General features: G+C 39.1%; 1 protein-coding gene across 1 annotated transcript in view; it reads right to left on the bottom strand.

Annotated features, from left to right (window-relative positions):
- The window catches only part of SPIRE1 (spire type actin nucleation factor 1), a 126,019-nt gene that overhangs the window by 15,029 nt on the left and 87,091 nt on the right, over positions 1-23,899 (bottom strand). Inside the window, exons 5-9 of the mRNA XM_041477761.1 lie at positions 23,420-23,503; positions 21,754-21,918; positions 15,149-15,235; positions 14,645-14,774; positions 3,983-4,146 (exon numbers count right to left, since the gene is read on the bottom strand). Of these exons, the coding sequence (XP_041333695.1) occupies positions 3,983-4,146; positions 14,645-14,774; positions 15,149-15,235; positions 21,754-21,918; positions 23,420-23,503 (630 nt within the window). The remainder of the gene's footprint in view (positions 1-3,982; positions 4,147-14,644; positions 14,775-15,148; positions 15,236-21,753; positions 21,919-23,419; positions 23,504-23,899) is intronic.

Here is a 23,899-nt window from a genome sequence, read left to right as displayed (position 1 = left end):
CATTGACTCTGCACAGTACTGAGCAAACAGAATTTTCAGTGCTCTGTTTTTTAGAAAGTGAAATAAATGGTACATAATTTGAATTCAGTTTGCATGAAAGAACAAGATCAGGAGAGAGGTGCATGAATCCACTGTAAACTTGTATTTAAAGACTTCTAGGGATTTGCAGCTACAGCAGATATGTTAACACAGCTTTATATCTCACACTAACAAGGAATTAGCACTTAGATTTCTCTGGCCTCCAAAGGAAGGAGAGCCACTCACACAAGTGACTCAGGTGAAGAGAAATTAAGCTGAATTTGACTGCACTGTTCCCTAATTCCCAATCCTGTGTGTTTTTCCTTTCTTCTGTATTTAAAAGAAATCTCATTCACTGTATCTGCATGCTTCTTCTCAACAGCCAAGGGCAACTCCTGTGAAAGTGAAATGGGCTTTGACTAAACACCTCTCAGCTATCTAAAGCTTTATGCCACCCAAATTATTAAATCCTTTGCTGTCACCTAAAGCCCGTCTTCAGGCACCCGCTACCAGCAAAGAAAGAGATCGTCACAGAAGTCTCCCAAATGAAGAGTGCTGAAGGACTGAGCCTGAACGCTCTTCTCCTCTAATGTGAATGTTTTCAACCAAAAAGACTTAACATCATTTAGGCTGTCAAGATTTACAGATCAAACAAGTGACCTGCCCTAAAATCCAGCAAGAGGCTAAGCTTCTCTCTCACAGATTTCCTCAGCTGAAAATCTCCACTGGCTGAAAGATTGCCTTCTTTGGTAACAGTAAGTCGGAAAGAAAAGCTGGCAGGATCACCTCAATGAGCACCACGCATCACAGGACACAGGCCTCTACAAATTCCCATCAGGTGATCTGTCCTTTAGGCTTAGCCCAAGGGTAGGTGCTGTATTTGAGGAAACTGTTCCCACCTATTTGCCACAACACAGTACTCTGCAAGGGATCTTGCAGCTCACATCCCAAAACAGTATATTCACTTTAACATTTCAGTTGTGACCCCACAAAACACTTATGATGGGAAGCTTGTAAGGAAGCTTGAGCAGCACATTGAGCTGCATCAGCTGTTTTGCTTGCAGAAATCAGTACAGTTCAGCTACAGAGCTGGCTAAGACACCTCTGCATATTGCTGCATGGTTGCCTTAAAAGACCAATGGAGAACCTCCATGACAATTGGATGCACTATCCTTTTGAAGGGGTGCAAGAGTGTTCACAAGCCTGGAGTAAAATATTTACATTTTGAGAAAGAGAACAGTGCTGAACAGGGGAACTACTCAACTTTTCACTTTGTAGAAGTCAGATTGTTCTGAGTGGATGGCAAGTTTACCATTGCCAGAGAAGCTAATGAGCTAAGATGAAGAACTACATAAGCTCTTCTGCTGTTCTAAAGAATGAACTGTTGGAGCCAGTGGCTAAGTATAAAAAATATTAAGTATAAACCAAGACATGGAAAACAGAAGCCAGGAGGAAATTAAATTGGACATAAAATCCTACTTAGCAGGTATTCCAGGTTAGTAATTTCAAATTACTACTTCTGTGCACAAACACGTGCACTGACAATGCTATTGCTGTCCTACAATTTCTCAAACATAGAGGGCTTTCTTTTGAGAATGAAATCTTGTGTAGGAAGTCCTGATGAACCACTGCATAAATTACTCCATATCTATACAGCAACTGTTGATTTTTATGTTAGACTATCGGACTTTTTACGTTTGAGGTTGCATCAACCAAACATCCAGGACTCTGCACTTCTCCAGAGTCACAAACAATTAGAATTTTACAGTTACTGAGAAAGCTGCAGCTTAAAACATCTAAATATATTACAGACACAATCTGTGGCCAGATAGCTGTAGCTTCATTAGGAAGAGACAATTTTTTAATCTGTAGAAAAAGTTACTATTAGATTGCTACTTCTCTTAGCCACACAAATCAAAATGGCACTTCCTGTTCCACACCCTCTGGAATCTGTGATTTTAGTGGTGATGCAGAAAAAGCAAGGACAGAAAGAAGGAAGAATTTATATAATATTCATCCTTGATAGAAAATGGGCATAGGGCTGTATCAGACCTTGCCTTTCACCTCTGCCTGACTACACTGAGTATTGGGATGCAGCCTGCATTGCAACACTGATGAAAGAACAAAGGGGACGCATGGGGAAGAAAATGCATCTGCATCACAGCTCATTTGGAGGTCCACAGCTCAGCAGTGCAGGTATTTCCAGCCTGTAATTTAGGGCACAACACAGTAATAATTTCACTCCCAGTGAGTAACTCCAAATAGGTTAAGCCCAACTCAAACTGCAGACAAAGAGGAGGCCAAGTCATTTACAGGCAATCAGAACAAACATACACACTCTTCTCTGTGTTACATACAAAGTAAAAGTCAGGGAAGAAATAAAACATTTGGACAGAGCGATCTTCACTCTCTTCCAATGTTCTATGTCCTTCACAACTTGAAAAACTTCACCCAAACTCCCTTCAGTTTATTTTCACTACCATAGCACTCTTCCTGAGCCCAACCAGTATTCTGCTGAGCATCTTTATAATCTCAGTTGCTTCACCAGTTATTTCTATTGACTCAAACTAGTCCAGCATCTGTTCTCTGTGACAGTTCAATGTGGTTGATTTATTTTCAATTTATCTTTTGCTGTATGTTCCAGAGCTTGTTCCATACCACTTTGCTTGCCTACACAGTATTCCCTAATCAATAGTCATGTTCAGATGTTTTATTTTTCCCTTCTACAAGAAGCATTTCACATTTCCTATTACACAATTTTCTTTTACTCACTTCTGCTCATTTTCCTGTGTGAAATAGCATGATGCTTCAGGATACACAGAGGTACAGGCTGTAAGACCCAACTGTCACTGACAGATCTTAGTATTCCTGCATCCTGCCCAGCTTCATTCATATTAACAAACCACATATAGCCTCTATTGTAATTTTAAAGACTGATGAGTGATCTCAGAATGCAAATCTCTTCTGCTTTCAGAACAGATGCATCAAATTATGCACCCACACAAGTCACCCACAGGATAACCCTAAAGAGGGCCAACCTTTCACAGATCAGAAAGTATGCAAAGAGATAAATTTCTCCCCACATATATTTCTTCCCAGCCTTCTATCTTTCAGCATAGACGCCTTTGTAACCGCCCTGTCAGGAAACCCCTCCTTTCCCATTTACAAGAGAGAAAAAGAGTCAGGGAAGACTGCTTTCCCCAGGCTAAAATTATCCTCTGTGAATAAAGCCTGCCTGCATGTGCTTTCCAGACAGCTTAACTTTCAGAAAGGTCCAAACTCAATTAATAACACTACTGGTCCAGAAGACAAAGCTCATTCTTGAGGATGCAATGTTGGTACTTCCTGAGGATCATATATAATGCAGCTTTGAAGATAAAAAGCTTTTTAAGGTTTTCTCCTTCTAACGCTTTTTTAAATCTTTAACTCTCCATTTAGAGTGGATGAAATCAAAATTATTTCTCCATCTGAGTGGTATTTGCTTGTCCCTATTTGTGAAACATTTTTGGGGTGTTCGTTCCCAATCTTATACAGCAAATTAATGCACTGACATTTGCACCAAACTGCAACCCCTCTGGCACAGCTGCTGCTCTTTATTTAACAGCTTTTATGGTGAGGCTAGCCCCACATCTGAGTCCTTTAGCAGCTACTGCATGAGTGCCAGAAGGGTGCTATGTACTTTCCTAAATTCCCAAAAGCATAATTGCTACAAACACACTGTGGACAGATACTGGGCATTTAGGAAAGTAAGTAATGGCCAAAATTACCATTTAATCTTTAGAAAGAGCATTCTCCTTTTTGGGGTCTGATCTAGTATTTTTGAAGTTCTGTGGGCTGACAAAGCAGCCATGGAAAATTCAGATTATAATTTGCTCAGTCACTTCTCATCTGATCAGTTCAGCAAACTAAGAAGCAAGACTCAGTTCTGACAAATCGAGAATCAAGTTGTGTACTAATTTTTTACCTCTGAATCTGAGCTGTCAAGTTCAGCCAATGTGGGAGCCTTAAGGAGTCTCTTGCGTTGCACTGTCACTTGTGTGGCCCCGTTCTGCTTTCCTTGGGGTGCTGGGCTGCCGTTCACTACAGAGGCATCCACTAATTTTCTTCCAGCCTCTGGTGTTGGTACATCTACCAAAAGAAACAGAACAATTGGTGTTTGCACCTGAAATGTATTTTGCCTTCTCAAATCTTACTGTTAAGGCAATACACACAAAAGGAAAAAAGAAATTATTGTGATAGTTGTATCTGTGCAATTATTTTACTTTTAGTGATTCACTGCTCAGACAATTACAGGCAATGGCTTGCAGTATAGAAGCAGTATGAAAGAATGAAAGCAGTGCAAAAAGCAGCATTGCATAATGCTTTTTAAAACCCAACCTCACACCAACACCAATCAGCTTTAAAAAAATTGCCTGTGTTAAACCCGAAAATATTCTTCCTTCAATGTACAGTCTGTAATTAACTATGTAACAAGGACCAGAAGAATGCACAACCATCTGGGCAAGTGGGTTTCCAGTGAATCTGAAGACAACACCACACAGAAATTAGGAGGTTTAGCATGGAGTGAACCCAGTTTTTCCGGTGAGGACATAATTGCACTTTACTCTGCAGGATACAGAGAAGGAATGAAAATGAGATAAATAATGAGTGTTCATCACAACTCTTAGGCTTGCTTGGCCGTTTGTATTAAAAACAGGTCTGTGAGGTCAGACCTTCATGGAACAGCAGTAACTTGAGGCTCCAGCTCTATTTTTGTCTACATAACTTTTACAAGGATGTAACTCCACTGAGTAAATTACTCAGGATTTCTGCCAGTGTGCAATGAAGATGCATCTTGGATAATGTAAGCTTTGGGTCTGCTGTGCTTAGCCTAGCTTAGCTTTAGATACTAAGATAATGACCTAGCCTTTGATATTTTAGGAGAGCTTAGAGTTTGGTCTGATAAATCAGTTTTATCCCTGTAAAAGTACAAAGTACAGTATTCCAATCTGAAGAAAATTATGTTGGAGGGACAAGGAAGAGAAGCTTTTAATCTCCCATCTGCATGTCTGTCTAAGCAGCTGGTCTTTCTACAAATGTGTTTTTCTGCTCATGTAATTATAGGACTCCTTCCCCAGCCTTGTAATAACAAGGTACCTCCAGGTATTATAAGGCTAGGGTAATGATGAGTAATTATTCCCATTTTTATACATGGTGAAAAGAGGCACAGAAGGTCAAGTGACTTGTACCTTAGGTTACTGGGAGGACTGTGACAGGGAAATTATATCACCCAGATATTCACAGTGTCAACAATGCAAGTGCTCACACATCATTTGGAGTTACACAGTTGCCATGGTATAAACAGACACTGTCACTCCTGCTACAACACCATGTGCATGGATAAAGCCATCCTTGCACCAGGTAAATCAAAGTTACAGACTACACAAAGCACAGCTACAGTAGTAGGTCTGTTCAACAACAGTCTCACCACAGCATCTATTGAAATAAACTAAGAACAGGAATAAATTAAACCAATATATATTTTAAAGAATTATCCAGGTTATTGTTAAATGCTGGAAACAGATCTAAAAACGAGAGGGGGTGCATTATAATTGCTATATAAATCATATCTTCAACTGGGAGTATAAGAAAAGGCAATTATTTGGGCTATTAAAGTCATGGTGACATTCCAGGCCTATGAATCTGTATACTAGAGTGTTATTACTGCCTTCAGGTCCTTCCTACAAAGAGCTGCAATCAAAGCCTTAGACTCTCTAACCCTTACTTCCTATCTTCAAAGGCTTTGCTAATGGGTGTCCTGACTACCACAATGGCTTACAGGTCATGGGTTTTCTTCCTCCTAGATTTCTGTGGGTACAGCATGGGCGTCCCCCACATCAAATGCACTCCTGCTCTGACAGCAGCATAATGCAATTCCAGAAAGGGACGGCAGGAAAACAAAACCCAAACTGCCTCCCCTCCCTGCTGCCAGTGACACTTCTTGAGACCTCATAACTAGCTGGCATGCAGTTGATTGAAGTTCTGAGTTTCCCAAGTGAGCAAGAAAAACCTTTGATTTGTCTTTGGATGGCACAGACCGTCCAAGGAAGCAACCCCAGCACCACCCACACAACAGCCAAAGGTGGTGCCCCTTCTCCCCTAAATCTCCTGGGTGGGGACTCCCCTGCCTGATGGTAGGAAGGGTGAAGAACGCCCTGTGAGCACTGCTGGACCCACTGGAGATAAATGATGGGAAAGCCAACAGCACTGCCCTCCTGACGAAAAGTAAAACATACAATAGGCCTGGGGAAAGGAAAAAGGGGGGACACCACCAGACACCCCCTATGGCAGGTGATGGAACGTGTTTTCACATCAAAAATTGTTTTCTGGTGGTTTTTGTTTGTTTGCTTGCTCTTTTTTTTATCCCTAGGAATTTAGGCCAAATTTCTTGAGGCCTCAGAAGGCAACTCTGGTCCATTTTGAAAGTAATTTATGTAGCAATCACGACCTAGGAAGCCTAAACCAGATGTTATTTAAAGTCAGGCACATATGAGTTGTTCATACATATTGCTGAGTTGCTCATATGTTGATTCAAGTCTTCTTGAAATACCAAAGAAATTTTAGGTGAATCAAGAAGACAATCCATCACAGTACTTGTTTTCAACGTTTCTTCAGTAGGAAATGTGATTTATCACAGAGTCTTTCCTCTAGAGAAAAAAAAACCAAAAAAACCCAAGGAGTTTTTGCAACTTGCAAGCACTAAAGAGTAATAATAAAAGAAGAATAAAATTAGAAAACAGTCCAATCTGTAAAATCCATTTGATCAATCAAGTTCAATTTATCATTCTTGCACTTACAGTACTAGATGCATGTGAATAAATGAATATCACAATTCAAGGAAAAGATCGTGAAACACTGAAATGTTTCAACTCAAATGTTGAAACATTTGAGTTTCAACAAACAGATTTCAAGAAAAAAGCCTTGTTCTAATTTAAAACCAGAATCTGTTAGCAGACATAGACCAAAAAATTATTAGTTTGTTTAAGCTGTTTTAATGATCTTTTAGCTGATTTAGTGACAACAGAAACATTCATGGGTGACAAATAATCACACACTGTCATAAACAAGATAAAATTAAAATTCTAAACAAGTTAGAAGCAAAAAATATACTAAATCTTATAAATATGAACATGACAGAAGAAATCAATGGATGATTCTTTGAAACAAAATCTAGATTATTTAAAAAAAATGGATAGTAGTTTACAATCTCTAGGTTTATAGAACACTTAAACGTTTTGAAGATGATTTCAATGATATTTTAAAAGGCTTTTGTGAGTAATAGCCTGGGGTTAAGAATTTGTTAGAGAGTCAGACACAGTGGGGGAGTGTAATTTCTCTGTGTTTTCAGGCTGCAAGTACAGTGAACAGCACCTAAAATTGGATGATTGTGTTTGGTTTCTTTTGAGATTTTCTCTAAGCTTTCGTTACAACAGGCAAATGAAAGAAGGTGAAGTCTTGATTTGATTATTTGATCATTGTGTTGGGCTTCCCTGACCAGCCTCAGGAAGAGGGAGCCAAAAAAAAACCCCACTGTAGGATAATATAAAACGTGCCTTTATTTACATGTAAGATTATGTCTCATGAAACACGGAATTAAGCAGACCACAAATTACATGCAAACCTCAGCAGTCATGTAACCATATGCTGTCTGCTTCCTCACCAGCTCTCCTCAGCCAAGAGTGATGACAGAAACCTGAATTTTCTTCTATACAGGAAATGTACTCCTTGGGATTATAACTTTTTACACTGAATTTAAAAATGGCTAAGATGAATTTGCAGAATCATTACATGTTTGCTTTTTGCTGGCCATTATGTCAGTAATATGGTGGGACATATGAGCAAAAGTAACAGATGTGCTCATTTCGTGGACTTCAGATGTTGAATTCAAACCTGAGAACAAATAAATCAGTCTTTTGCTGTGTTTGCATCCCATGTATCCCTGTGTTATGTAAACTAAAGAGTTTACAAAGACCTGGTGGAGCTCCTGCCTCCCACTGGTCTGAGACAGACGTAATCTAAAAGTAATAATCCCCATGAAATTTGGTGTTAAATGCTTCAGTTTCCTCTTCTCTCTCTGCACACCTTCCAGTTCCCCCTTCACCCAAAATGTACAAACTGTTTCTGAAATAACAACTTCAAAGCAGCAATGCATACAGCTTTGAGGCAAGAACTTAAGTGGTAAGAGTGGCAATGACTGATCTTTTGAGCTGTATTCAGGCACTGCATTGAAATGAAGCTGCTTTTCAGCTATTTTTCTATTAGAGGAAGTGGGTAATGACTGTCCTGGTCCCCAGTTGTTATCTGAGTACCTCTCAGGTAACTCACTACAGGTGGCTACCACTGGCTCCTTCTATTCTACCAGAAGGAAAAAGCAGTGGAAAAGGAGACCCCAGGAGCCCCTCCTCTCCTCTTCAGGAGAACAGCAGGCAGATGTGTGGAGCTGGGCACTGTGACACACCAACTACACTGGCTTGGTGCCAGCAAAAGTCTTCTCAGAATTCTGCATCCTCCCCATCGCAGGCAGCATGAATAATAGAAACCTGCACCCATCCTTTAGCACTTTGCAGGAAACACTTTTCTTTTTCAGCTGGTTTGTGGGGTTTATGTGACAGCAATTCCATCAAGCAGAGTGCAATGAAAGCAGTGAAAAAGCAAGTGTGTGCAAGCAGTGATGAAAGCACAGCCTCTCTGCCTCTAAAAGAATGAAAAAAGTAAAAGCACGCAAAGCAACAGCATCCAAAATTACTGCTTATCTGCTTATTATCAATATCCCAACCCATCTAATTCACTTGTACTGCTCACCTGGTGTCTCACATCTACCTAACTGGAATGCTTTAATCATCCTGAATTTACTTCTAAGGACACTTTATCAGATCCCTCAGTCACGCCATATGATGCAACTTGCTGAGAACCACATGACTTGCAAAAACAAAATCAATCACATTTGGTAGATGGATAAAGAAACCAGGAAGAGTTCTTCAGTGGTCAGTCAAAACCAGCAAATCCAAGTACAGTACAGATTTTTAAGGCTACTTCTTAAAAATAAAAATATTATGGTTATGAATTAATGGATTGTTTGGATTTAAACAAATGAGGATGTCTCAGAATTCTTAGAAATGAAAGACGAAAGAAGAAGCTGACAGACACACATAGAAAGACAGATCTGAACATTTCCCTTTAGCTGGTCACTGGCATATTCAGTTTTATCTTCTTAAAACTAGAACTTTCAGCACATCTGAAAGTAGCAATACTTTTTGAAAACGTAAGTTTGCCTGTTTATGCTTCTATCTGAGGCCCTGGGGACCCTGCAGCTTTCAGTGGAGTAAAATATGATGCCATGTACATATGTAATCTGAATCCCAGCAGACAGCTGTAGTAGCTGCACCATCCACCACGAGTGTAAGGTTTCACAAAAAGGCTTGAGTGGCATTAACAGCTTGTCACCGCCTCTGACAGCAGAGCCTGTTCCTTCCTCCCTTCCACCCCTGCTCATCAGCTGCCCTCCTCAGCCAGCTCTCTGATCATCTGATCAGATAGTAGGCAGGCTTCAATCACTAAAAGAGCAGAAGAACAACCTGATAAAAAATATTTAAAGTATTTGTTCCTGGGTTACAGGAGTTTAATACGGTCCTCTTGTGAATAAATGAGCAGGACTGACACAGAGAAGGGAGAGAATCACATGCTTAGAGCGGAGCCTGGGGAGGAAGGGAGCAGTGAGAGTCTCCTCCCCTCTTAACAGTGGCAAGCTGTTTCCTTGGCTCAGTCAGAACAGAGAGCCATGTTCACAGACATGTCACTTGTGAACTGTGTTCCCATATTACATAAATGCTGTATTTTTTAAGTTATAGTAATAAAAAAACTTCTGTGTGGTCTTTCTAGTTCACAATATGCCAGCATTTCAGTCAGATGATGCCTTTCTGTGGGGAAAATAACCAGATGAGGCTAAAGGATGCACGGAAAAACCGAGGATGTGAACTGTGCTGAAGTCCTAGATGAGATGTTTCTATCTGTAACTCAGAGGAAGGAGGGGAGGTGGTACAAAGAGCATGGATTTATTTGGAGATTTTTTTGAGAGTCACCTAAGGGAAATTTGATAAGAGCTAGCTATCTCCTCTGCCAACAAACCTTTGAGGCTGATGTTGAATATTTCCAACATCAATGATGGAAATTTTGGGCCTGATCATCCTGGAAAGTTTGTGTGTAATGAGAAAGGAATGAATTATTTTCTGGCTACTAGGCTCTCTGACATTGCAGTATCCAAAGGGCAACAGGTTCATACAGCTGCTGCATGTCCTAACTAATGGCTCACCAGAGGAAACCTGAAAATTTATATCAGATAGTTGATGAAGGGTCACCTTTTGGATCCTCTGCACCAGCTATTACCAGCAAACCTTATTTTTCTAACAAGTAAAGAAGGAAGGTTTAGCCTTTTCTTTGGTCTTTGATTTCATACCTCACAAAGCTTTCACCGTAAAGACATTGCAGAACTGACAGTTTCTTTCTAGATCAATATACGTAAGTATATTTCATTTAATCTAGAAAGGTAGATGAGTTTAAAGCTAGTTTTAGGATCCTGGTGAGAAATTAAGTACTGCAAAAGATGGTCTAGTCAAAAAGTGAGTGCAAAGACACAGAAGTCAGATTTATCAATAAATAAATCAGACTTGAAGGCGATGCTGAACTCTGCAATAATTTTAAGAGTCTGGAATAGCTCTGGACCACCTTACTTTGTTCATTAATTTAAGCAGAATTGCAGCACTCTGGTGAATACTCTGTATTTCAGGTGAAATGCAGATGTTTCCTGAACCTAGGCATCCTTTTGTGGAAAGGGAAACGTAAGTATTAATAACTAATTTATCTAAATTTTTTATTTTCACTGACCATATCTTGGAAGAATCCCTTCAAGTTTCTTTCTTAGATGGGAATTCAACAAACAGATGGAACAAATTTCACAATAAGCACAACAACCACGTCAGGTGGTGCAGCACATTTTACCTGACAAGTCAAAACTGTAAGACATGCTAAGTGGCCGCATTGCTGTAAAAAAAGAAACAAACACAACAAAAAAAGAAAATGATTCAGCTCTTAGAAAAGCAGAGGGATAATGAAAACAAAATATTAACTCCACCTGAGACATTTTGGACTCTCTTGCTTAAATCCAAAATGTGTCAGACATACTACTGGTTTACTGTAGTAAAGCTCAAAGTCTGAAAACTACAGTAGCATAAACGGGACTTGCAAACAGAGCAATTATATTGCTAGTAAATGAAGATTTTTGGAATTCAATAAATCAAATATCAAAACAAGAGACAAATATCTAAAAACTCAAATACTTTAAAGTAAAATCACCACAAAAGAGAAACAGGAAAAAGGGAAAGAGAGAGACAGAGAGAGGAGAGAAAGAGCTGGAAAAAAATATGAGAGCACAAAGCCACATTTCACACAAGTTTCAGTGACCTGAAATAAAGATATTTCTAATTTTTTTAAGCATAATCTCCAATGATTATAATTAAACTAATAAAGAGAGACACCCAAGCTAAGCTTGCGCAGTAGAGCAATCCTCCTTGAAGAGGATGGAAAATAAGGCCAAACAAAATCTGATTTGTGCTGATTCCTGTTCTTTTTAAAAACCTTAGGTGCACTTAGCCTTTAAAACACATCCGTAATATTATTCTCTTCTTCCTGGGCCTCTGATGATTTTGTTGTTAGATAAGAAAGTGGTCAGATGTTCTTAATTTCTGGAAAGACCTATCCATCTTTCCAATTAAACAGTGTATTCAGGGAGCAGACCCTCAAAATATTCTTCAACTGAAAACAAAATTTCAGTGCACTAATCCAGATAAACAGGCCAAGCCCAGTGACAAGAACATGCAAAAATGCATCAAAATTGAAATCAGCTTATATGTCTTCCTTGACAGGTAATCAATCTGCAAGCTGGTAGAAAGAGCCTGTCAGACACACATAACACTGCCCTAAAAGATATTTATAAAAAGGTTGTACTGGGACAAGTTTTGCCCATGAGAATAATTTAAAGTGGTGCATGCAGTAGGTGGCTGACTCAGAGCTAAATCTGGGAGTCAGGGAACTTCTTCTGTATTCATTAACTAGAAATTATCCATAGGCAATAGCTACAGTAACAGCATCAAAATTTCTGTCCATACTTAGCATAAAGGCACATACTTCTTAAAGCAGAAGGGTGTTTATCACCTGATGCTGAGACATTGATAAAACCTGCACATGAAACAAAGTTTTCTCCAAGCTCCATTAGCTCCACTTGCTTGAGTCACAAGCCCATGGTTTTAATTAAAAGCACATGTACCTCAAGGCTGTGCTTGTCTCGATGGCTTACGCTGATGATTTTATGGGGTCATTTGAAAGCTCACTCCAACTCCTCTGCTCAAACCTCTCCCTTTGTGTGCACAGTTCAACCCCATTTCCAAAGAAGGTTTAGACTGAAACTGGCCAGGGTAGAGAAGATCTGACCTGTCCCATGCGTGGTGTAGAGAGGCGGACAAAGCCTGTGGCTGCTGGGGAGCACATGCCATAGGTACAGCCTTAACACAGAGGAGGAACTGCAAGCGTACAGCCCCACTCACCCCAACAGCCATGCAGCTGTGCTCTTGACTGTATAAACTGAGCAAAAAGGAGTTTGGAACATGTGAAACATGTCTGGGACATGTGAAACACACCTTATGCTCCTGAATACGTCATTGTAATGTGCTATTTTTTTTTCTCCTTTTCAATAGCAGCAAATAGTTCTGTCCAGATGGTGCAAGTGTCCCACATGGTGCTTCTACTTAGATTTATAATCCTTAAACCTCATTACCTTACATTCAGTGGTCATTTAAACTGTATGGCAGATCTATTTGTGCCATACTGAATGCCACTAACGTTGCTCTGTTCTCAAACTGCACAAGCACATTCTTTTTTAAAAGGAACTTTAGGTGTAACAATCACTCCAATTGTGAGAAAGAACGAAACCTCATATGTCGACATAAGGAAAATTATCTTAAAGGCCTTTGGTGTTTTTAGTTCTTCTTGCCAGCAGATAATATATACTTGGAAAAAAGCTTGCATGCATCCACTTTTACACCTCCATTAATGTGGCATTTAATCCAGTCAATTCACTGGACTTAAGAGGAATTACCCCAGTTCCAAAACACAAACATTTAATGCTCTAACAAAAAGGGAAGAATAAGTGGAAGACAGGTATCCCTCACTGGAGGCAATGCCTTGAAATCAATCCAGAAGTCCTAAGCAGTAGTGGTTCAAAATTTAACATCAGTTTTAGAAACTGTTTACTAACTGGGTTTGATGCCATTTATATCAGTTAGAAATTGTAAAGATTTATTAGATCAGGTTTGCTGCCCCTGAGACAACATGGTACTTGCCAGAAAGACAACCTACAAAACACTAAAACTGAATGTTTGAAAGAAAAGTAGGGAGTCATTTCACATTTCTACAAGCTTCCTACATTTGGAAAAAAGTCTAGGCCTGTGAGAAATGTTAATTGACACAGAAAACATAAACTGAACCCAAACCAGAAACTTGGAAGGCCCAAAAACACAATGTCTGAAGCATTGTTCTTTTACAAATGCACGCAAGCATTCCCCAAACTCCATCAAGCACTTCAAAAACAATGCAACAAAGCAAGACTGATGAAATTGTTTTGCTCCAGAAACAACGGGCTGTCACAATCCACTTGAATGTGGACCAGTGCCTTTGGGCACATGTGGCAAGTACAAGTATCTTTCAAAAAGCAGTGACAGAGAGTACGCATGTGGATTTCTGTACGTACATACAGTTTTCAGCCACAAAATTCCACATTTGCTCTTTAAAAATTCAGCTACTTCAGTTTTTCTGATACAGGTAAATACAGTACATTTCAAGCAATCTAAGTAACTATGTAAGCCTGTATTTGTCATGCTTTTGCATCAGAACCACTGAACTAATGCAAACGGGTGACTGCTGCATCACATAGTATTTGTATCATTTCATAGTGGTTTGCTGAAAATACACTGCAGGAATGAAATGCTTTGCAGTGCAAGTTGGCATTATTTTTCCCATAAAAAAACCTACAAACATGCTGTCCATAACTTGGAAAAGGAAGCAAAGATTTAGATTCAAAATAAATGCAACAGATTCTGTAAACAAAATAAAAACCAATTTTAAATTAAAATAAAGAAGTTGATGATGCTAACACAGGAAACAAAAAGAATTATTAAAAATCAACATGTAAAGAATACTTGCAGATAGTCAAGGTATACTGCACTAGAGACAAGCAATACCTGTTCCACTCTCAGCAATCTAACATGAACTGTCATGTGCAACAAGCAATACAACACCATTCCATTTATCTAATACACTAAAAATTTGAATGGAATCAAGCTGAACCACTCTGTTTCATATTTTAAAATATAACTAAGGACAAAGATTGCACAGCCCTAGAAAAGCCTCTAGGCTATTTCATTTTCTGAAGGAGTAATTTTATCTTTGGTGACATCTGCACAGATGTGGCTAAAATTGCTGCTTCCTATGTGGGAAGTTTTCTGTGGATGCTGCAGGTAAAAACTCGCCACGTGCTTACCCAGCCTGCTCCGCCTTATCTCATCAGGGGAGACTGGACGGAGCTTCCTCTCTGCCTTGATCTCCTCCAGGATCCTCTCATGGAGGCTGCGGGGCCGTGGCGGGGTTGGTTTCAGTTTCCTTGCCGAGGCCTTGGGATACAGGGATAATCATATTTACATTAAAATGCGCATCCTTGAAAGTAGATTTCACACTTTTTTTGAAAAAATGCGGAATGCTGTGATATGATTTTACATACACTCAATATCAAACCTCAACATAAATATGAAGGAGGGTTTTATGCATCATGGTTCCCTAGAGATAAAGGGCTGCTGGCAATAACAGCAGTTAATTAGTACATGCAACATACTACACACTGTTCATTTAAGGGATCCTGTTCTGTGTACAAAAGACAATTATTTTTGGAAACCCTGGCAGAAAATATTATGTTTATGTATTTGCTGGAAGCAAACATGCTCTGAAAAGCCACTATTTTGTAAGGAATGAAGGCCACTGGATTACATACAGGATTTAATGGAGGTCGTGATCGGATGAAATCCAGGATTATTTCATGGGCACTCTTTTTTAATCGAGGTGGGATGTCACCGTTGACCTGGAAAGAGAAAGTGAGATAGATATTGCTGTGTTTCACATTTATATTCAAGCAGATGAGATCAATTGAAAACTCACAACAGCCCTGACAGAGCTGCAGTGTTCTGACACCTGCACCAAACATAAAATCCCACCAGTCGTGAGCAGAGCAACAACCCATATGCAGAGCACAGGCAAGCAAAGAAGGTACTTAGCAGCTTTTCAGTTTTGCTGATGGCTGCAAAATAACTCCAACTGCAGCAGCTTTAAGCAGCAATATTTAGGATTTTGAAGTAATGAAATCAAACGTCAAGGCTGCAGTTGTGTCTATGGAAGAAGCAGGTTTCCTCACTGTAAATCACATATTTCTGTAGCAGAGGGGCTGGGCTAGGTGAAGATTGTTTGCTTTTTTTGTTCGGTTTTCTCTAGAGACACTTAGACATTTAGATGTAAGACCATATACAAGACATCACAGGGAAGAATCATCAATTCACTATATATACAAGATTTAAAGAAGGCAATGGAAGTTTTCATATCATATGAAGAATGTATAAATTGTAAGCTGTGAATAAGTGTATGGATTTCCTTAAAAAAAACAAACACCTGTCAGATTCAGTCTTCACAGAGCACAGTGCCCAAGCACACTGTCAGAGACAAGAGATCATCCTATGTCATATATATCCTTCTGCTGCCTCCTCTTACTGCACAGTAGCTGGCTATCAGCCCTGTCCTCCAATTTGACAGAAATTTCCACGACACTGTGTTGCTTAGACCAAGTATTCCGTATTTCAGATTCATTTTTTAAGGGTCAGTTGCCTCTTTTTATTTTTGTGGGACTGTATTCATACAAGCTCTGTAGTCAGCAATCCCATGTAAAGACACATGTCTGGTTTGCCAAGTAACATGCCTTTCTGCCAACCAGAAGGACTGCTGCCATCACAAAAAGGGGTTTAAATGTCCATAAGGTCACCTGCATATGATCCCTAACTGAACTTCACCAATGCCATGCAGCTTCTATACAAGCTCTGCTCACCTCAGGCATGCCCTGTGTCCAGGCTGAGGCTGAGTGACAGCCTCCTCGAGAAGATTCATCCCTTTCCCTCTAAGAAATCAGATGCAGAGTCCCTCCTGGGGAGCATTTAATTGCTTTCCTGAGGACTCTTTCTGGAGATATCTTACCCCAGACACAATCCAAACTCTATTTATTCCACCCTCCTTAGTTTCCTTAGAGTGAATTTCATGTTGCTCGGCAAAGAATTCCAAGCTGCTAAACTCTGCAACATGCATCATCTTCTTAAAAATAGTGCAGAAAAATTAAAATGGAAAAGGTTTATACTAAACTGTGATTTGACATTTCCTGATGAGGAGAATACTATTTTAAGGGGTGTGATTGATTTCTTCTGTTCAAAGACTGAGCAGTTTTTGAGACTGAGCATGCCCTGGAAGATGGTTAATGAAATGAGAAGTCTCTCTTCCCTGAGCTACTGTTCATCAGATGTCAAAGTTGATAGCTGAAGTTGAGAATTATTACCATCAGAACAGCCGTTTTGTAAACTGATAATCTCTGTTGGAGCCTTGGGGAACAACCCTCTGTGTGACAATAGTCAATAAATAATACATGGCTCTGAGCCTTTCACCTCAGGGCACTCTAGGCCCTGACTTAATGCCACCAGGGTATAATTAGTATCAGTATTACCATCTGATTGGAAAAAGAGAAATGTAGGATTTGCTTAAGTGATTCCACAGGATACATGGGGAGCTGGTGGCCAAGCAGGTGGATGTTTTGCAGCCAAGAAGCCAAGAAGCCAAGAGCAGGAGCATCAGGGGCAGAACCCACCTTTTCGTACCTGGTGCCCAAACAAGATACCGACATTAAAGATACTGCAGGGAAACTTTTATCCTCACTGTTTAGACTAGATTCATTTATTTACTCAAACTAACTCTCTCTGTAGTGAGCAACTTCAAATGCATCCTTTACTTTTACTTAATTAAAATTCATAGCTCTTGATTAAAGTCTCAATCAAAGACATGGCACAGATGCAGCCATGATACCCAGGCTGCAGAGGGAAAAAAACACCAAGGAACAAGTTTATCTTTTTTTTTTCTTTCCTCCACATACCAGGCTGGGCCCGACAACAAACCAGTATTTGAATAAATACCTCAAAACACAGTAAAACTAGCCTAAGTCTTCATGTGTGTAAAATAGCTTTTGTACAGCAGTGTACATTAAAACAGTGTGAAGAAAGCTTAACCAATTATTATAAAAATCAAACATAAATTTAGAGATCTAAACAGCTAATGCACAGAAAAATTAGCATGTTATCATCTACCAACAACCTGCTACCATCACGTTTTAATATATAAATATGGATTTGCAATTAAAAAAATAATGGCAAATGGTACTTAGTTACCTTTGGTTGAAGCCCAAAGCTTTAAAAATGGTGATCCCAAACAAGAAGTACATTGCTGATAACTTTCACAAAAAATAACATCACCTATCATTGACACTCAATTATCTTAGCCATTTATCTGTTCAGCTATAAAAGGTGTCAGCAATAAGTAGGAGAGTGCTATCTTTAAATAATAGTCAACAGGAAACTGATATTGTTTTGTACTATCTAGAAATTTTCATTTAAAAGGAAATTGCATGGGCACTGAAACAGACAAAGGGGACACACTACATCATTTCCGGAACAGCTCATGATAAAGTTCAGTGGTGAATTAAATTATTTTAAGTAGATCTCTATTTACCATCTTGCATTATGCAGACAGTATAGTGTCTTAGTTAACACAGTTGTTATACATTATTTTGACACCCCACAGCAAGCTCAAGCAGCAATGTCCAAGAATGAAGTGCTCTGGTATTTCCCATCACGAGGCACTGTACTCACACTGCTGCTCTTGCACATCTACTGCAGAAACAAGTTTATGGTACCACATGGTAACCACAGAGTCCCTCCTCCAAATACCCCTAAAGCACGACTAAGAACTGCAAAGCTCCCTGCCCTGCCTAGGATGACTCCTACACTTCTGTAGAAACACATGATGAAGGTGCAAAATGAAAAGCACAGTTCCCCTGCTGAAAGCAACTCACTACAACCACGTCAGACTTGTGTATAAGGGAACAACAAACTCTACAATGTCCAGCTGGATAAAGTGGTCAAAGTCCTTACACAGCAAAGCTCACATTCTCTATGTCCTGCTTGAAGCATATGAACTCATGCTTATGAAAATACTGTCTGTGCACAGCTGTTACTGCAATTAACCTAAGTACTCTAAGATGATAAATACTGCAAAGGAGTAAATTTAAAAAAAAAAACAAAAAAAAAAAACAAAAAAACCAAAAAACAAACAAACAAACAAAAAAACCCCCATGCCATAGGATTCTCAGCTTGGACATTCAAATTACTGGATATTCTTGACGATGCCTTCAACCTGAATGTTTAAATTTCCCTTCTGCAACATGGCCAATACCACTGCATGACAGATACTTGTGAAGAGATCGGATATGATGACAAGAGTGCTGTTACCTACAAAGACTGTAACTGTTATGTAATGTAATGCTGAGTTTGGATAGGGCATAAAAGTACCTGACAGTCATGTATTGAGCAGGTAACACAAGAGACATCAGTTACTGTTCAACAGTAACTGCTCAAGAAATACTGTGAATGGTGCATACCTTGGAGGGAGGTGGAGATGGGCAGAAAGCAGATCTAATTGTGAAGCATTCTGAAACTAAAAACTGTAGCTCAACACATATAAATAATACAGAAAAATTAGTTCTGCAAGAGTAATTTAATTCTTACATTTCTCCATTTCCAGGTGTTGACTCTACCAATGACCACAGATTTTAGCTTTTGTGGCAGTGGGCACTCCATAGCTGAGGAAAGCTATTAAATCTCTCTAAGGTAGATACTTAAAGTTTATAAAATTCCAGAATGAAAGCTATCTTGCTCCCACAAGAATTACAGCAATGAGGACTCTTGCCTCAGGATAGAAAGATGACAAATCTGAAATTATTTTCAGATGTACTGAAATAGAAATGCCAACGTCACTGGAACAAATGAAACCAGTTATGCACCGAAAGCCGAGAATCTGACATTTTACATCTTCAAAACATTTTGAATATTTGCACTGTAACAATGGGTGAGAACAGGAAGCTCCAGTTACTGCTGTCTGTTAGCACAACAGTCTGCAACACTAAAATATGGCCTAACAGGAACATCTGTTCCTTCCCTAATTTCTATGCAGAACACTGAGCAGTCAGTGACAGATCAAGCTACTCTTTTAAACACAGCATCACATTAATAAAAAGAACAGTAAAGATTTCATGTTGCATTTCATTTATTTAAAGAAATTACTTATTACTTTGGAAATTTACTTAACCTCTTGGTATCATTAGTAGGATACATGTCTTCACAGGCTGCCAAGTCTAAGACTACCATCCATAAATGTAAAGCAAAATTACTTTTAATACAAATTTTGCTGAACATCCATTTTGAATGATAGAAAGAAACATAATCCATCTTTTCTAGACTGTCTTAAAATTCAGATTTGGGATCCTTTTCTCCTCTTCTCAAGAACGACAAGGGTTTCCACTGTTGGGAATCCATACAATCAGCTTCAACCTGTGATAGCCAGTTAGAAGATGCATCTATGCAATCTAACTAGACTTGTAATTCTGTGTGAATCCTTCATTTTCCACACACTCCATGTCAAGCTGCACTCTTATTATTGAACATGTTTTGCATAATCTTGAAGCAGACCTTGCAGCAGAATCCAAGTTACTGAGTATGGTTTCTAGTAAGAAAGAAGTGATTTTTCTGACAGTGTCATCAGCACTGTTGTCAGCTAAGCCAGCAATTGCATCACAGACAGCCCTACAGGTACTGTACCTGCTGATTGCAATCACATTTATTCCCACAGTTCGCTTTGGACAATCTATCCAGAAGACGAGATAGCGGGCCAAAAATAGATGCTTCCAGGGATTTTGTACAGAGCCAGAGTCTGGATAAGCAGAGCAGCAGCTGTGCCCCCAAGATGTACCACATAATGAAGGAAATCTCTTCTGAAGAGGCAGGAGCTTGCTTAGCAGCAGCTGAATTAAAAGCTAGTCTGACAAAAGCAAAATTAGATGACCCAGGGGTTCCCATTCAAACAAAACTATTGTTCTGATTGCATACAGTAATTGAGGTCCTGAGGGGACTGGTCCTCTTTTGCAGAGGGTAGTAGGAACACTTAGCACAGTTCTCTGAATTGTTAGGGGAAAGACAGATAACATCATTACCTGGATATGCATTTTACCCTATTGATTTAACATTTAAACAACATCTGCAGCAGAAAACAAATACAATCGGATAGTCTAAATCCAGATCTCGATTAGGAAAGTATTTTCAGCTCAAACATAAAAAGCATTTATACTACACACTTTCTGCCTCTCTCATCTGCCTCCCTCACCCCACACTTTCCTCTCTGATTTTTTTTTTGGTGGAATCACAGCTCTCTCACTGTGTGAAGATTTGTCAGGAAAGTAAATACATCTGAATACTGAATATTCTAAGACAATGCTTCCATTCCAACTAATGACAGGTGAAGATAAGAAAGTGTAAGGTATAAATATTGATGTTAACCAAATACATCCCCCTGACAAAGGGATTTACAATGTTCTACCAGGGATAAGACACCGTTTAGATCAGTTGTTAGACAATCAGGAAGAAGATCCTAATTGTTGAACTCTTCAGATCAGTTGCTAGACAATCAGGAAGAAGATTTATTGAAAAAAAATATAACCCAAAAGGACAGAAAGAACAGGGAGACACCAGTAAATGGGTTCTCATAAAAAGAGTGCCTCAAGTCAATTTTACAAGCAACTTTATGAGGATCTAGGGAGAGGAGACCCATGAACATTCTCTAGTTTGTTGTGGCATATTGTCTTGATTTGAAAGCAACAAGAAAATATGATGAAAACAACCAAGCTCAACTTCTACAAATGGAAGATTTAATTTTTTTAATGTAGACTATTCCTTGCAAATTTGTAACAGATCATGGTAATGTAAGTTTACAAACACTGTGATACAGGCAGTTTTCAACCACTGTAGGTTCTCCTTTCCCATCACAGTATCATTCATGGTAGCACTTTATATTCTGGAACTCCAAAAATTATGTTGCAGCTCAAGATAAATGTACTGCCAATAAGAAAGGTCTAAAACAATCTCTCAGTGGACAGCATAACAGGACTTCTGAGATGATTCTTAAAGTTATCACAAACCCAACACAAGTCATTTGTTCAAGGTAGGCATGTCTTTCAGAGTTTTAAATGCCTGCCACACGGAAAACAAAGTACACTACGTGTGTTGGTTTCATGTTCTCTCCCTCAATGCACTACACAAATTTATGACGCCATATAAACCCCATGAACGTAAGTATCAATAAGAAATAATAATTTCAAGATTCTCAGGAGAAAAAAAAAGACAAAAAGAAGAAAAAAAAAGGAAAATAACATTTCAGGTTTGAAAAACTCCAGTGACTGTCTTGACTTACCATGACCTTCCTTAAGGTATAGCGTTTGGACCTGATATCATCCATCAGCATCTCATAGGGCGTGAGCTGATATTCTATGGGCAGTGGGTTGTACTGACGCTCTTGAACTTTCTTAAGTTTAACACCATTCCGTAAATCTCTCATCACCTGCACCCAAAAACGGGCCTGAAAACAAAAAGAGACAGAAATTTTACTTCATACCTTACCCTTGAATACCACCTCACATTAAACCAAAGTTTCATTCCAGGACACCACCAAATATTTCCAGCTGTACTATTTTATTTTTAACACATCAACCAAATCCCATTTTATTTTATAGAAGCTTATTTTTAACACTCGTGAATGTAACAAAACTTTGTTGCAACTCAGCAGGACTGCTGGGTCTCACCTCAAGTATGGAAGGAGGATCTGAAATTCTCATACCTTACATCTGAATTCCCACTTCAAGTATACTGCAAGCACATAATCAAAATTTTTAGACTCCTAGCTAATACTGTGTGAATTAAAACAGTGATTGAATCTGAAACTTTGTTATCCAGGACTCTCCTGTAAAATTTCCTCAAAAGTTGTTCTTCAAATAGAAATTTTGGAATGGACTCCCAAGTCCTAAAATCTTGCAATAGAAAAACTCAACTTCTTTTGCTCTGCCTGTAAGAGCACTGCACACTTACACCTCCCTCTCATTTTCTGTGAAGCAGAATGGCTGGAGAGAAGAAAGAACAGGTGGTGGATTGAAGATTGGAAATTAAAATCAGGTACTTTTTAAGAACCTTGTAATATTCCTCTATGAACTGGCAAGAACAGTACCTAGAAAATAAATTAAGTTACTTCCTGCTTAAGAGTTTCCCTGCAGCTTTTCTCTTTGATCACTGATCACTGTATCACACTGAGAAATTCAGCTGGTGGCTCTGTCTACTGCCTGACTGCCCCTCTGAAGGACAGCCAGCGTGGTACCTGCCTAAATGTCCACTCTTTAAACTGCAAAAGCTTCTCCATGAAAACAGCCTAAGGAAAAATATATTGCTTGGATACTTGTACTGTTTCATCTGTCTGCAAAGGAAAGTTGGGATTTCATTTAGTTCTAACTTGTAGTGGGTTAATACATACACTGAAAAAACCCAGAGACTGATTTGAACACAGTATCATAGAATGGTTTGGGTAGAAAATAATTTAAAGCTCATCTAGTTCCACACCCTCTGCATGGGGCAGGGACATCTTTCACTAGGTTGCTGAAACCTGTTCCTGTGCCTCACCACCCCCATTGTAAAGAATTTCTCCTAATACCTAATTTAAACCTCTTTCACTTTAAAGCCATGCCATCTTGTCCTGCCACTAAATGTCCTTATAAAAAGTCCCTCTCCAGCTCCCTTTGAGGCTTCCTTTAGGTACTGGAAGGCTGCTCTAAGGTCTTCCTGGAGCTTTCTCTTCTCTGGGCTGAACAGTCCCAGCTCTATCAGCCTGTTTCCACAGGAGAAGTACTTCAGCCCTCTGAGCATCTTTTTGGCCTCCTCCGGACTCAGTTCTTATGTTGGGAGCTACAGAGATGGACACTATTTTATTAGGTGGGGTCTCATGAGGGCAGAAGTAATAACGCCTTAGTTAAGCTTTATAAAGAAAAATAAACTGCCAGTAGTGATGCTGAATCACTATTCCATTGTTGTCTTACCCAGTCAGCATTTTTTAGTTCATCAAGATCCGTGCTGGATTCGTCACTTGCCTCTTTGTCCATTTCCTGAATCTTCTTCAGGTTCTGCCAATAGAAAGGAAATAAGTGAATAAATGAAGAGTGGCATTAACTCTCAAGTAAAATTGAAGTTTAATTTTTAATCTCTTGTATAATGTTGTTTGCATATTCTACTGAATGTTTTATGACTTGAACAGCAATACTGTAAAAGTAACTTGAAACTCTATTTGAATATATTTCTCTTCCTTGGAAAGTCAATCTTAAATGCTAGGAACAAATGTTAAGTTTTGAGTATGAAAGTACTTCAGATAATAACATGCTGGAGGGAAAAACTACACATTAAAATGTCTATATCCCTGAATTTTTATATGTACAGAAAAAAACCTTAACCATCTATCAGGTCTGTTAAGCTACAACACAGAAAATATTACCAGCTTGATAAGGATCCATTCATAACAGAAT

Source organism: Pyrgilauda ruficollis, unplaced genomic scaffold, assembly GCF_017590135.1.
Source record: "Pyrgilauda ruficollis isolate IOZ18807 unplaced genomic scaffold, ASM1759013v1 scaffold41, whole genome shotgun sequence".
NCBI lineage: Eukaryota > Metazoa > Chordata > Aves > Passeriformes > Passeridae > Pyrgilauda > Pyrgilauda ruficollis.
The sequence above is the reverse complement of the archived record's forward strand: the minus strand, read 5'-3'. Positions and strand labels throughout refer to the sequence as shown.